Here is a 15,913-nt window from a genome sequence, read left to right on the forward strand (position 1 = left end):
AAATTCGACTGTAGGTATAAAAACCACGGGTAAAACAATTTCGGCAATGGGAGTAACAGGAACGGTGCAACACTACCCTTTGAGTAGACCGGCAGAGATTACGATAGGGCCCCTGCAGTCCAAACACTCTTTTCTGCTGGCTGCATCGGCTCCGACTAATCTGCTCGGCAGAGATTTATTGTGTAAATGCGGTGTGTCATATATTGTACTCCTGAGGGTGTCTTCTTGGATATACCCGAGAATCACGTTCAAGTGCAAGATATATTAGACACCCCTCAAAGGCTAATGTCGCACTCTGCTGTTATAGACAAGTGTCCATCAAAGGTAGAGGAAATGATCTCACAAATACCGTGTTCCCTTTGGATCAAAGATGGACAAGACAATGGATTGATGGCGAATGTAGCTCCAGTAGTAGTGCAAGTAAAAGATGGTAGGATAGCTCCAAAAATCCCTCAGTATCCTCTGAAGCCAGAGGTAGAATTAGGAGTGTACCCCGTCATAGAGCGGTTGCTACAACAGGGCATCCTAGTCAGGACGTCCAGCACTGCCAATAGTCCCATCTTCCCTGTGAAAAAAAGTGGGGGGAGGGGTTACAGGCTAGTGCAGGATTTAAGGGGGATAAACAAGATAGTTGAGAGCCAATTCCCCATAGTGTCCAATCCAGCTGTCATCCTCATGCAAATTCCCCCTACTGCAAAACTTTTCACTGTTATTGACCTCTGTTCTGCTTTCTTTTCTGTCCCTCTGCACCCTGACAGCCAATACCTCTTTGCATTTACATACAGGGGAGTACAGTACACCTGGACAAGCTTCCCCAAGGTTTCATTGACAGCCCAAGTATTTTCTCCCAGGCTTTGCATGACTGTTAACAATCCTTTCAACCTGAGAGGGGATCAGTGCTAATACAGTATGTCGATGACTTATTGTTGTGTTCTGATTCACTCGAGTTGTCCTTGAAAGACACGAAACAGCTTCTGTTTCATCTTTCCCAAACGGGACACAAGGTTTCAAAGGATAAGTTGCAGTTGTGCCGGACCAGGGTAAAATATTTGGGACATTGCTTGACTCAAGGACTTAGACACCTCACCGCTGATAGAATACAGGCGATTCGCGACATGACTCTGCCACAAATGCAGCAACAGATCCGCACTTTCCTTGGAATGTGTGGGTACTGCCGAAACTGGATCCCAGGGTTCTCCATACTGGCTTTACCTTTGCAAGAGATGGTCTCTTCGAACAAACCAGATCGGATCTCGCACACAGATGAGTCCGAGCTGGCATTTGAGAGACTCAAACAGTGCCTATCACAGGCACCTGCATTAGGTATGCCAGATTATGGGAAACCCTTCGAATTATACGGTACAAAAAGTGCAGGGTGCGCAGCAGAAGTTTTAACCCAGAGACATGGTGATGCCAGCAGGCTGGTAGCTTACTACAGTGCACAGTTGGACACCGTAGCACGGTCTCTCCCCACATGTTTGCGAAGTGTTGCAGTGATAGCTTTGCTAGTAAGTAAAAGCGAAGACGTAGTGTTAGGACACAACCTGACCATCCATACACCTCATGCTGTATCAGCCTTACTGAACTCCGCCAAAACCAGACATGTCTCATCCGCACGGTTTACAAGGTGGGAATTATCACTGATGGCCCCTGTAAACATCAACATTAAGAGATGCAGCGCACTAAATCCTGCAACTTACTTGCCAAGTGTGCCTGGACAGACACAAAGGGTGGAGGATGAGAATGATGGTGAAGGAGGATTTAGTGCAGACACTGATACGCATGACTGTATGGAATACCTGAATCAGACTTTCACTGCGAGACCTGACATTAGTGACAACCTACTGGAAGGCGTAGATTTTACCTTTTACACTGACAGTAGTTGCCACAGACAGACGGACTCGGGAGACCTGTGTACTGGATACGCAGTTGTAGACGACAGAGGTATCATAGAAGCTGAACCCCTGGGCCCACCGCACTCAGCACAAGTTGCTGAGCTGGTCGCCCTAACCAGAGCGTGTGAATTGGCCAAGGGTAAGTCAGCTAATATATACACAGATTCTAGGTATGCCTTTGGAGTGGTACATGATTTCGGGGCCCTATGGCGCCTCAGAAATTTCATGACGGCAGCTGGCACACCTGTAGCGCATGCGTCCCACATAAAAAGGCTCCTAACAGCGATACAGGAACCAGACAGAGTGGCTGTTATCAAGTGTAAAGAACATACTTACAACCATGCAGGTAAGAGAGCAATGACATGTTTTACTTGCTTTAGGAAGAATATTGGAAAGTCAATACAAACAGAGCCATCCCATATCCCTCCGACAGACGGTCCTTTTCAGGTAATACAAATCGATTTCATACAGTTACCACCCTGTAGGAATTTAAAATATGTGTTAGTTTGTATTGACGTATTTTCAAATTGGGTAGAAGCGTTCCCTGCTGCCACAAATACTGCTACGTTCACTGCAAAGAAAATTGTGCAGGAATTTGTGTGTAGATATGGTATCCCTAGAATAATTGAAAGTGATAGGGGTACCCATTTTACAGGTGAAGTCTTTCAGGTCAGTGCAAACTGATGGGAATTATAGCAAGCTGCATACTCCGTACCGTCCACAGGCGAGTGCAACGGTGGAGAGAGTGAATAGCACTATTAAAAACAAGCTGAGCAAATTAATGGTTGAAACTGGATTGTCGTGGCCAGAAGCTTTGCCACTAGTGTTGTACAGCATCAGAACCACTCCCAGGTCTTCCCTTAACCTACCACCCTTTGAAATCCTTTTTGGTCGACAACCTCATGTAATGATAGACCCCCAGGATGATTTGAAATGTAATAATGAAGTGACTGTGAAATATTTGGTTGGGATGAGCCAGCAGCTGAGAAATCAACAAAGAAATTTAAAGCTGGTGATTCCGGACCTGCCGAACAGTAATTGTCATGACATTGAACCTGGGGATTATGTGATGATTCGAAATTTCTTATGCTCAGGTTGCCTCATAGATAGGTGGAAAGGACCATATCAAGTCTTGTTAACCAGCACAACAGCATTGAAAGTCGCCGAAAGAGAGACGTGGATCCACTCGTCCCACTGCAAGAAGGTTGCTGACCCGGAGAGAACTCGTGACAAAGAGCAGAGTGTAGAGAATCTCGAATCACTGGAGTGTCTGTTCCGGGAATGTTGAGAGGCAGGACTGTTGAAAGGCATCTGAGCACAGAGAGTAACAAGAGCTAGAACGGTTGTCGTACCACTTTCTTTTTTCACCTCCCCCTACATTTTTCCTTTCTTTTCTCCTTCTTATTTTCCTCCTTTCCCCTAAAGAAATGGATCGATCACAAGAGACTGCGTTTCGGGTTCTGTTAGTAATTCTGGTTTTGATAAGGACAGTTTGTTTTGGTGAGGGTCCCAGAGAGGTCGAGCAGGGATCTGGAATGGGTTCTGATGGCAAGTACGAATTTGTAGGATCTCAAGATCAGCACATCATTTTGGTAAAGGCCTGCATCAGTAAGCGCTCTGGTAGTCAAGGAGCTCGGAGGCACTGTGAGGGGTTATTGTCTGATGAATATTGTATTTGTAGGAATTGTGAGAATATAGTTAAGGATGGGTGCATCCAGAGATGTCAGTCCAACCTTAATATCGACATGGACCGGCATCCGTTGAGTGATTACCACTCACTAGTGGGTAAGGTCTTAAACCAGACAGAATGCTGGGTGTGCTCACAGGTACCTCAAGGTCAGAGCAAGTCAGGATTAGTACCATACCCTTTAGCAATAGATGAGGTACTCGAATTACGGGGTGGGAGACCGGTGGACAAGAAATTCAATATTTCTAGGCCCCCTAGTTTGAAGCTACACCAGTATCATGTAGATAGATCCTTATTATGTTTTAATATTTCCAATTACCGAAAACCGGAAAATTGGGAAGTGACGTGGAATAACCAGACAATGACCTTTTCACACAGAGCTGATAGGATACCCACAGACTCTGAACTTGTACGCCAAATAGCCAACAGTGGGAGGTATTTTCGGTATAGGTATACTCGTGGAAGCAAGACCATGTGGGTTGGAAAAGTATCGCCAAGGTATTGTGCTCATATCATCCAGCCCGATACTTGTACTGAGCAGATGGGAGAACTGGGGATGGGTTTCTTTACTTGGAAAGTTTGTAATATGGTGATGTTATATTTTGTCCCCTATGTTCTCCCAGATGATGCCTATTTCATATGTGGGAGGAAGGCGTACAAGTGGCTTGCCCCGAGCTCAGAGGGATTGTGTTATATTGGGAGAGTACTGCCAGAGGTCATGACCATAACCCATGATAAGATGAAAGACGTTCACCGCAGTGCTCAGGCTCCTTATACTCATACTCACTATGAACACATCGTCAAGAGACACCTCATAGATAGGACAGAGCACGCAGCCTCTGATTTGATCCACTAATCCACCGGGATTCAATTCCTTCTCGCATTAGACATCACCCGTACTGCCAGAGGAATTACAAATTATAGGGATATCCATGCGCTAGTGAACTTGATAGATAATATCACTGAGATATATGAAGACACCTTCAGGTATACGGGAGTTACAAGCTTACAAGAAGGAACTGATTCAGCACAGGATGGTCCTAAATTATATCACAGCCGTGACAGGTGGGTACTGTGTTACTCTGGCAACTCAATATGGGGTGAAGTGCTGTACGTATATTACAAATAGCACTGATGACCCAACGGAGATTATCGATCAAAAGATGGACGATATTTTACAGTTGAAGTGGGAGTTCAGGAGGAATCACAACCTTACCTTGGCGACTGTGAGTAATGAACTGACCGGCTGGGTCTCATGCTTGAACCCACGAAATTGGTTCTCAGGTTTAGGAGAGTGGGCTCAAAATGTTATTATGAGTGTAGGGAAGTTTCTCCTTTGTATCATGGAGTCATCATAATTATTGGTTTGATATTTAGGTGTGTTCGAATTCTGACCCGGCGCAAGCACGGCACAAAATTGATGAGTCTAAGGAGCAAGAGTGCTGTTATAGCAGCAGATTTAATTTATGACCCATCCATAGAGACAGTGTTATGATAAGGATTGTAAATGAATTTCATGGCCTGTTTCTTTCACCCATTTCTCTTGTGTTTCCCCCTCTGCCCAGATACATCCATCCGGAAAAGACATTTGCCCTACCCAAAATGTTTATGTGAATGTATTTTAGATATGTGTCTTATCTTCATCTCTGCAACCTCCAGTTAATAGCACACATAGTCGACAGGTGATATCCACATATACTAGCACTCACATATGTCTCCCCTCCGTGTATCATCAACTAAATGTGCACCCCATTTGTTGGAACAATCTGACAAGAGCTCGGTAGTGTTTGTTGGCCCATTTACAGACCCTTAGTACGGGATGAGAAGGATTTAATGTATACTTCGTAATACCTCGATGCTTATTTAGAACATATACGGCACGATGATACATGCCCCTCAGACACAGATTCATACATACATGCTTTTTACTATCCCACTAGGTCATACATTTCCTACCTACCCCTCTCTCCCGACTATCCAAACTTCTGTAGATATTGTGTAGATATTTTTCTGTTTAGTGATTAGATAGTGGCAGTTATTGGTGACTGCCAAAGGGTGGACTGTCAAAGGCGAAAAATATTGCAGTACACACATCACGTACAAACAACACACAGATGGCCTCCGCGCGTGTACTTGTTCTGCTGTGCGTGCACATATTCGCAATTTGGTATGGTCGCCCCCGCGGTCGTGCACATCAGCGCGTGGTATGGGTATTTATGGTAGAGTTCGTGAACGCATGGAGAGCTATCAAAACACATTACATATTTAATCCAAATAGTGCACAAAGTACACATAGTCCCCCTGCATCACATATGAAATTAACAACAGTTTAAATGGTTTCAGAACAAAGGGATTCACCTTTACAGAATAGGAGGGGACAGAACAAGGTCATAAGGTGGTGTTTGGTATCCAGATGTAGGGTATTTTAAGGGTAACATTCCGGTGTTAGTTTGAGGAAGATCGCATGTTCCTGCGGATAGTTATGTGCAGAAGCAGAATATAGATATAAACTGTATTTACTGTACATTATGTTTGCGGCGGGAATCCAGAGGAGACCACCCACAAGAGCAGTTGGGAAAGACATCGCCTACCTATTCAAACCGACCTATGACCTCTCCTGTACTGTAAAAGTGCATTCCTGTGTCCAAAGGACAAAGTGATTACAGTATCTATTGTATTGCTTTTGGAAGAAGTTTATAAAGAGAGCCTGCTTCTGGCCTGGAAAATCACAAGACTCACAAAGTTATCTATTTGATTACCGAGGACCGGGCCGGGAAGCGCAAGCGAATCTACTCAAGTATGTACCATTGAATGTAGCCATTTACTCTGTTATATTGTATTGTATTATTTGTATTGTAACCCCCTTTCAGCAATAATCCACTGTGGTGTCGGAACCCAGCGGTTAAATCACAATTGGTGTCGTGTCTTCATTGCCCTGCTAAGGTTTAAAGTGTTTTATCATTGCATTTCATTACTGTGAAGGTTTAAAGTGTATCTCTGGGTGTGTGCGCGCTGTGTGTACTTTGTACATATGTCTCCCCTCCGTGTATGTACCCCCAGCGCGGGTGTGTGCGCGCTGTGTGTACTTTGTACATATGTCTCCCCTCCGTGTACTTTGTACCCCCAGCGCGCCGCTAAGTCCGTACAGTGATACGGGACTCCGTACGCAAACAGTGTATAAAGTACGTAGCGTGTGTACTAGGTTTAGCGGCCGCAGCGGCTCCATGGTAAAGTGTATTCTAAGTGTGTATAAGGTATAGCTTTCTTTCCTGTAAGATAATCGACATTATCAAGAGAGAGTTAGATTTGCGTGGGGTGTGTTTAAACTAAAATCTAAATTGCAGTGTAAAAATAAAGCAGCCAGTATTTACCCTGCACAGAAACAATATAACCCACACAAATCTAACTCTCTCTGCACATGTTATATCTGCCACCCTGCAGTGCACATGGTTTTGCCCATTTGCTAACAAATTTACTGCTGCAATCAGATCTGATTTAGGCCCTTAATGCGGCAGTGTTGCTCTCCATCCCTTATATCCTGAACCATTGGTTGAGGTGTTACGTCTTAATCAAAAAATAAGCCCTAGGTTGGCTAACACATGGTTTGTGACTCTATGGGAGGGTCTGCTTAAAAAAAACATCCCCACTCAGAAACTAGTACCTATTCTGTGCTGAAAAATAATGGCTCTGCCCCTACACTGACCTGCTATCTTGGGTCTGTAAGTGAAATGAGCGGGCACTTTACCCAGGAAAACTGGCTGCACAGATTAACCTGTGGCTAACTGAACCTGCCACTGTCTGCAGGAGGCACACAAACTTTTAACTTGGGTAGCATGGTGGCACAATGATTAAACTTTGTAGTTTGCAGTGCTGGGGCCACACTAGGGTGTGTATATATATATATATATATATATATATGTACGTACATACGTACGTACGTACGTACGTACGTACGTACGTACGGAGTTTGTATGTACCTTACGGGTTTGCATGGTGTTTTTTTTCGTCTGTGTGCTCCAGTTTCCTCCTGCACACCAATAACATCACAGCCCACAAACAACCCCCTATAATCAATTGAATATATTGGTGCTACAGAAATAAACATCAATGCTAATAAAGCTGAAAGTTCTACTCTATTAATATAATATTAAACCTAGGAAAAAATAGATATACTTTGTTAAATATAAAGCACAGAAGGAATCTGCTGACATGTTGTCCTGGTTAGTAAAATGTTTTCTCTTTGGAATAGCTGTGTGCGTGGCACATTACATACTGTGTGTCAGCAGTGAGCATATGAGGATTAGGATTCCTGTTATACTGTATTACCTTCCTGTACTTGTCCTTCTCCTCATTCAGCTCTTTACATTTCTTATCATAGTCTTTGAACTGCTTTTTTTCATCTTCAGTCCACTCTGCATCAGCCCTAGACAGAAACCCAGGACGCGAGACTTCCTGAAACGAGGCAAGTAACATAATGAATGTAAAATGAAGAAACATCAATATTAATATTAGTAGGAGGATGTTGTTCAACTATATAAGAAGCCAGCATAAACTGAATATAGCAGAACAAGTTAATGTTGGATTATTGCAGGCACTGATCTAATTAAGGGAAATTATCTCCGAAATAAGATTTTTCAGACTGTTCACTGGTGACCCTTTAATACCCCTTTCAGACCGCCGGTTATGAAAACGGGTTATTGGTACATGAACGTGCATAACCCATGTTCATTTGTGGTCTGAAAGGTGCCAGGGTTGAAATACCTATTCTAACTCAGGTAGCGAGCAGTGTTCAACCCGGCTTCCTGTGTGGTGTGAACGGGAGCCATGTCGATGCGTCCCGTTTCCTCTTCACTGTGTGGACGAGCGTCGCTTGGAGATCTTGTGATCTCCAAGTGTCGCCGCCGCGTCACTGCTGACGTCACCAACATGGCAATATTCCGGGTTGCTTACAGCGGTGGTGGGGGGCCTGAGGCGGGTCTCACCCTGGGATGTCCCGTGTCAGGCTCTCGGGTGCAACCCGCTTCAGGCAGTGTGAAAAGGGTACAATTGAAGCTGCAGTGTCTTCCTGGCTCATTAATGAGCAGCAAGGCAACTCTATCCTGCCCCTACTCTCAAACGGTTATGGTATGATAGGCTGACAGTCAGAAGGTCGACCCCAAATGGTTGACATGCACACGGTCAACATGAACAAAATGTCGACAGGTTCAAAAGGTCAACATAGAAATGAGTTACTCATGGTTTTTTTTGTTTCAAAATGTACCTTCCAGCACATGGAACTCTAATTACAGTGTATGGTGGGCAAGGCTGTTGAGAGCCACGCCGGGCCCTGGTAAAAGGGGAGGGGGGGGGGCACTTTAAAAATGGACATGATGACATGATGACGACCTTTACTATAAAAATATTAATCTAAAAATATAATTGTGGGGCGCAAAGCGGCCCTGCCCACTCCACAAGGGAGTGCAATTTTAATGCAGGCGGGGCAGTAGGAGGGCATCCGCTTCCTACCTTACCTGAACGGGAAGCCGGTCCCTCTGTCCCATGATAATTGGGAAGATGACGCTGGCTACTAGATAGCAAAGGCTCTGGCACAGTGCTAGAGTCTTTGCTTTCTATGTGCGGAATCATCTTTCCAAAGAGATCACCGGGAAGATGGCGCCGCCGATACTGGCAACAGATGTACTTAGGGGGGGGGGATTTGTCACTCCATCAACCCCAGGAATTTGTACCCGCTATCCCCCTTCCTCCCCCTCTCAGCGTTACCGATGGTGAGGTGGGAAAAACTGACTGGAAATTAATGTTATTGATGTTAATAATACTATAGGAACAAATCAGATCCAAGTTACATGATTTCGCTGTTTTTACTGATTTTAAAGAAGCCAGATCCAAAACTGAACCCAAAACACTGGAGAGTGGTTTTGCAAAACCAAAACACAATGATAATCAGAAAACAAAACATAAAAAGAGGGGTCTGTGCACATCGCTACATCTAAGGTGCGACGCACATCTTGTAATGTCATATAAATAAATAATAATAATAATAACCAATTATTATCATGTCACAATAATGTGAGAAATATTGAAAAGGTAGTAATCTGTCCTTGCTTATCCCTTATTGATGATAAATATAATTTCCAGATATTGGCAATGTCGCCATATAAAGGTACCAGAATGGTTCTCACCGTTCTTAATATATCTTCCTTCTTCACTTCCAGGACACCCCCCATCATGTCATTGAGCGCACGTTGTTTGGCGTGGTCTTCCTACAGATAATAAGAATAGTAAATATCTCATTTCAAGGCTCATCACTGAGCATTTTCTACCAAATATATATGAACTGCTCTAATTAAACGCATGTGAATGTTTACTGGATAATTTAGTAAGTGTAATTAAAACTAATAATATTATGGGATATGTCTATAACAACTCTTATAATATGGTATGAGTCCATGTTTACATTGTACATGTTTTATAATAAGATGTGAGTCTATGTTTTACATATTAAAGCCAGATACACAGTACTACTTTCCTAATGGCAGGTAGTGAGTATGCTTGTGGAGGTAAAGGTCACTGTATCTCTGCATCAGTGTCATAACTAGACATTTTGGTGCCCTGTGCCAGAAAAAGAATTAGTGCCCTCTCTCCCACCATTTTTAAAATGGGGACAGTGCGTTGAAGACGAGAGCCAAAAATATAGGGGCGTGGCTTTATGAGGAAGAGGCATGGCCACAGAATAGTACCAATTCACATTACACATCACAGTAGTGTCCGTTATTCATATTACACCACTCAGTAGGGCCCCTTACACACATTACACCACAGCATGCCAAGTAAAGCCCCTGATACACATTGGGGGTCATTCCGAGTTGATCGTAGCTGTGCTAAATTTAGCACAGCTACGATCTTCTTCCCTGACATGCAGGGGGATGCCCAGCACAGGGCTAGCCCGCCCCGCATGTCTGTCCGCCCCCCCCCCTCGCAGAAGTGCAAAGGCATCGCACAGCGGCGATGCCTTTGCACTTCAAGAGTAGCTCCCAGCGTTCTGGCTGGGAGCTACTCATCGCTCCCCAGCCCGCAGCGGCTGCGTGTGACTTCACGCAGCCGCTGCGGCCCACCCCCCGTTCGGTCCGTCCACGCCTGCGTTGGCCGGACCAAACCCACGAAACATCGGCCGCCGTTCCGCCCCCTCCCGCCCGCCTCTACCTGTCAATCAGGCAGAGGCGATCGCATCCCTGCTACGGCCTGCGCAGTAGGTACCCGTTCGCTCTGCTGCGTTAAAACCCCATTATACCAAGTAGAGCCCAAATTATACCAGGTAGAGCCCCTGATACACATTGTGCTAGGTAGAACCTACATTATGCCAGGTAGAGCCCCTGATTCACATTATGCCAGGTAGAGCCCACATTATGTCAGGAAGAGCCCACATTATGCCAGGTAGAGGCCCTGATATACATTATGTCGGGTAGAGCCCACATTATGCCAGGTAGAGGCCCTGAAATACATTATGCCAGGTTGGGCTCACATTATGCTAGGTAGAACTCAAATTATACCAGGTAGAGGCCCTGATATCCATTATGTCATTTAGAGCCCACATTATGCCAGGTAGAGGCCCTGATATACACTATGCCAGGTAGAACCCACATTATGCCACATAGAGCCCACACCCACATTATACCAAGGAGAGCCCCTGATATACATTATGCCAGGTAGAGCACTTGATACACGTTATGCAAGGTAGAGTAAGAGTGGGGGGGGGGGGGTGAGTGGGTGTGTGTGTCTATGTATGCGTCTAAGTCTGTGTGTGTTGGCTGACACCTCGGAGCACAACTTTACCTTATGATGAAACCAGGATGGGCAGTGCATCTACACACAAGCTGCAGCGTTACCCGGCTACCGTTCTATGTAGTGCTATACAAGTAGCCGGGTGCTGCAGCTAATGTAACTTGCGGACACACAGGGCAGTGCCGACCTGTGGGTGTTGCCGGTGATCCTGCGCCCACAGTGCACATGTGCTGTATGCGAAGCACCGCTAGCACTTACGTAGGTATGACCCTGCACTGCATCACACAAGCCAGAAAACAGATTAGAGAAGACATCACATCCGGTGTTATATCCTGTAGAGCTTTCCACACAGAATTACGGGGCTAATTCAGACTGGATCGCTGCCGTCTGAATCCCTATGTGGAGTGCGCACGCGCACCCCGGGAGCCCATTGAGCTGCTAAAAGCATCTCTGTGCTGCGATCGCCTGCGGTCACGGGGCGGGAGGGGGCGTGCCAGCGGCCCGGACAATGGAGGCATGTCCGGACCGTTGCGGGGGTGGGCCGCGACAGCTGCATGACGTCACACGCAGCCGCTGCGACCCAGGACACGTCGAGAACCAGCCTGCCAGCTCGCAGGAGCTGTGCTGGCAGGGAGCTACTCGCCAGGTGCAGAAGCATCGCCGACGTGCGATGCTTTTGCACCTGTGTGGGAGGGGGGGTAAGGCCTGACATGCAGGGCGGACTAGCCCTGTGCTGGGCGTCCCCCCGCATGTTTGAGTAAATGATCGCAGATGTGCTAAACCTCTACGATTGGATCTGAATTTCCCCCTATAGTTGTAGGTAGAATCCTAATCATTTAGCACTTACCTGTGCGGCCAGGCGTTTCTCCTCTTCCTGTTTGGCAAGCTGCTCTGCCTCTGCTTTCTGTTCAGATGTTAAATATTTTTCAACTTTTATCTTTAATCAAAGAAAAGATCCAGGTGTAGTTATTAGACATAAATCAGTTACAGACACAAACTGTTTCATAAAAAGGTCAGTCTTACATATATTGTGGCCGACTCAGTGCTGAATGCAAATCAACCTAAACCATATGTGGATATTCGCCTGAATGGCGAGCTGTACCCATCTATGTGGCCACACCTCCCCCCACCAGAGACTTTTTCTTATAAAAAAAGTGTAAGTCCGTCCTCCCCCCCATGGTGGAATGTCTAAGTTGTGTCAAGCTTCTTGCACCATATGGAGTAAAATGCTAGGTAAATAAGGACACATCTGTGCCAGTGGTGGAACTCCTAGTTATCTGAGTTACTGTCACTGCTTCATCAGCTTGAACTTTAGGAAGATATCCATCCTGGGCATATGAATTCATACACTGAGCGTGGGGCTACTAACTTGAGGTGCAGGTGTATGCAGTGGTCTGTACCTCCCTTTATAGATGGAACCCTGTAGTAGAGGTATCTAATGAGTGGCCTGTGTCTAATTTGTACATACAGAAAAGACTACAAATATGGATTATGCTTTTACTCTAAATCCATGGGGGTGATTCAGGCCTGATCGTAGAGGTGAGAAAAATTGCACATCAACGATCATTTTCTTTGACATGCGGGGGCACGCCCAGCACAGGGCAAGTCCGCCCTGCATGCCGGATCCAGCACCCACCACAGACATGTGAAAGCATCGCACAGCTTTTGCATCTGTCGAGTAGCCCTCTGCCTACTCAGCCTAGCTGCAAAGGCAGTCAGCTACCCGCCATGTTTTGGGTCACAACGGCTGCGTGTGATGTCACACAGCCGCCGCAGCCCACATCGCAAATGGCCCGGACACCCCTGCATGGCATCTCAATGTGTGCGCACACTACTCTGGGCAACAGACTGCAGCATTCCAGTCTGAATTAGGCCCCATGTTACTTAGAAGAAGTGCCTTACCCTCACATTCTGCTGCAGAACACAAGCTGTCTCATACCTCTGACTCGTCCACGGTTAGTGCTCGCTCTGGTTTCTCATTATCTGTAAACTGTGGCTGTAGGATTTTTTCCTGTGTGTTCAGCTCAGACATGATCTCCAGGATTCTTTGGTTCCTCTCATTCACACGGGCGACTTCTTGCTCTTTCTGCCTGCACACCACTTCAAATTCTTTGTTAAAGGCAGTTTTGACATTGTGGATGATATCCTGCAGTAAATGTAATGTAAATAGTATAAACTAGCTAAATAAAGCGGTGTATATGAAACAAATGGGTTCGGTATGTAATACCGCCGCCCGGGATTCCGAACGTCACTATCCCAACATCGGCATCCTGAACGGTGGAATGCCGGCAGGGTGGCGAGCGCAACAAAGCCCCTTGCGGGCACGGTGGTGAGCTATGCTAGCCACAGGTTCTATTCTCCCTCTGGGGGTGTCATGGACACCCATAGAGGGGGAATCGCCTACCTTGCCGGTATACTGGCGGCGGTATGGTGCCCCCGTCACGATCCCGGCATCTGTATTGTGACTGTAGGGATCCAGACAATCGGTATGCTGACCGCATACCAAAGAAATAACTCACACTGGAATGTGCATGCTTTCCAAGAATGTTACAGAACCAATATACTGTAACCATTAATCTTGATTATCCAAGAAGGATATATGGCAACTTCTGAGTTGCCTACAAGTCAGACGCAATTAAACTCACACTGCGTGCACAGAACTAAACGCAGATGCTTGTACGCTAAGTTGCACACCTGTATGTAACTGCACTGCCGCAATTGACATACTAGACTAAATAGCTATCATTAGCAGCGCGTACTTGCTCCATTCCTATCTTTCGTGCAAAAGATCCATCTGATATCAGTCAGATCTCTATGTATGCATATAAATGTGCCACACTCTCTTCCATCTGGACAGGCCTTCACTAAACTTAGCTTATGTACAGTATGATTGCCCACTTACCACCCAGTTCTGCACATTTAGTCACAAGTGCCTGAGATGCAGCTACAGACCAGGAGCCTGATTCAGATCTGCACATGCACAGTGAGTCTCTTGCACATGTGCAGAGCTAAAATAATCAGTCAATTGCGACCGAATCCTGGGCCATCTTAATATATGGGCACACAGGGCCCCACAATTCTAGGGGTCTTCGAGAAAGGGTGGGCTGGGCTGGGGGGGAATCTGCCTCCAAAGCTTCTTGGGAGGCAGGTTGAGAATGCTGCCCGGCCGCACTGATTGTGAATTACACATAATCATCACAGCCAGACAGTATTCTCTTCCTGTCTGCAGCCAGGCAGTAGATGACTGTCAAGTGTCAACATGCTGATTGGTGTACGGCTGGAGGTATCCATCAATCAGAGTGCAGCATTCTCTACCTGCCTCCCAGCCTGCAGTCAGACAGTAAATGGATAACAACATGAAGATTGGTGGATGGCCAGATAATCCACCAATCAGAGTGCAGCATTCTCTACTTGCCTCAGACAATGAATGGCTATCAGCATGCTGATTGATTGGTGGTTAGCTCCAGCAATCCACCAGAGTGCTGACAGCTATTCACTGTGTGGAAGCATTGGAGAGACGGCTTAGGACCGTAGGAGGGGTAAGTTAAGATTTATTTTATTATTTTATTTATTCCCATGAATGTCTGGGTAGAGGCCCCAGTGCATTGCTTTGCCTAGGGCCTACAATGCTGTTAAGATGACCCTGACCAAATGACTGCAGCGTCTGGGCCTGAATGAGGCCCCATGTGTGGTGTGAAAAACCACAAGATCTGTAAACAAAAAAGACTTGCATGCAACCATGAATCAGCCCCATAGTCACATGGAAGTATTGTATTTCCCCTGCTGACTACAGGGAAGTGAGAAATCCCATATTATGACTGCCTTCTGAATTTCTATAAGTCTGTGCTGAGTGGAGATTTGTCTCATATAGGAAGTCATTGTTGTAAAATTAGATAAAGCAACCTGAGCTAAGGTACCTTTCTGTCTCTTCAGGGGGGTACTCACGGAGCGATATTCTAAGCAATCTGACTAGATTGCTTAGAATATAAGCCTGATCGCTCCGTGTGTAGCCCTTACAGCGATAGTGATGCGCAGCCCCGCTCATCGCTATCGCTGCTGCTAGATTGGCCTGCCGTGCAGGCCAGTCTGGCGGGTCACTCACTTCACCCGCTGGGTGATGTGAGCGCCCCCCCCCCCCGTCTCCCCCCGCACGCTCAGCACAGATCGAGCTGTGCTGAGCGGCGGGAGAGATGTGTGCTGAGCGGTTCGCTCAGCACACATCTCTCCCCGCATTGGCCCATCTATATGGGCCTTAACGTATACTTTTGTTTGTATATTTAGTTTGTAGATATGATAAATTCAGATATAACCCAAAGTGTCTGGCATGAAGAGAATGTCAATATAACTTTTCCATGTTTAATAAAATTAATGGAAATATTCACATAATTTCATCAGAAGATATGTACTACATTTAATTAGGAGGGATCCATGACCTGGCTTGCCAGTTCTAAACCAACAAGAACACAGAAATATCACAAGGAAGCGCATGTATGAATTACATTTTATCTAACATTAAAAACATTTTTACGCGGCAGGCACACTGGGAACGTTT

General features: G+C 45.9%; 1 protein-coding gene across 2 annotated transcripts in view; it reads right to left on the minus strand.

Moving 5' to 3' along the window:
* Positions 1 to 15,913, minus strand: part of CFAP43 (cilia and flagella associated protein 43) — a 265,732-nt gene that overhangs the window by 95,785 nt on the left and 154,034 nt on the right. For both annotated transcript variants that reach the window (XM_063927999.1, XM_063927998.1), the window contains 4 exons: positions 13,301 to 13,507; positions 12,209 to 12,298; positions 9,762 to 9,842; positions 7,909 to 8,034 (listed from right to left, as the gene is read on the minus strand). In XM_063927999.1, coding sequence (XP_063784069.1) covers positions 7,909 to 8,034; positions 9,762 to 9,842; positions 12,209 to 12,298; positions 13,301 to 13,507 — 504 coding nt within the window. The remainder of the gene's footprint in view (positions 1 to 7,908; positions 8,035 to 9,761; positions 9,843 to 12,208; positions 12,299 to 13,300; positions 13,508 to 15,913) is intronic.

This window comes from Pseudophryne corroboree, chromosome 6, assembly GCF_028390025.1.
Source record: "Pseudophryne corroboree isolate aPseCor3 chromosome 6, aPseCor3.hap2, whole genome shotgun sequence".
In the NCBI taxonomy this organism is placed as follows: domain Eukaryota; kingdom Metazoa; phylum Chordata; class Amphibia; order Anura; family Myobatrachidae; genus Pseudophryne; species Pseudophryne corroboree.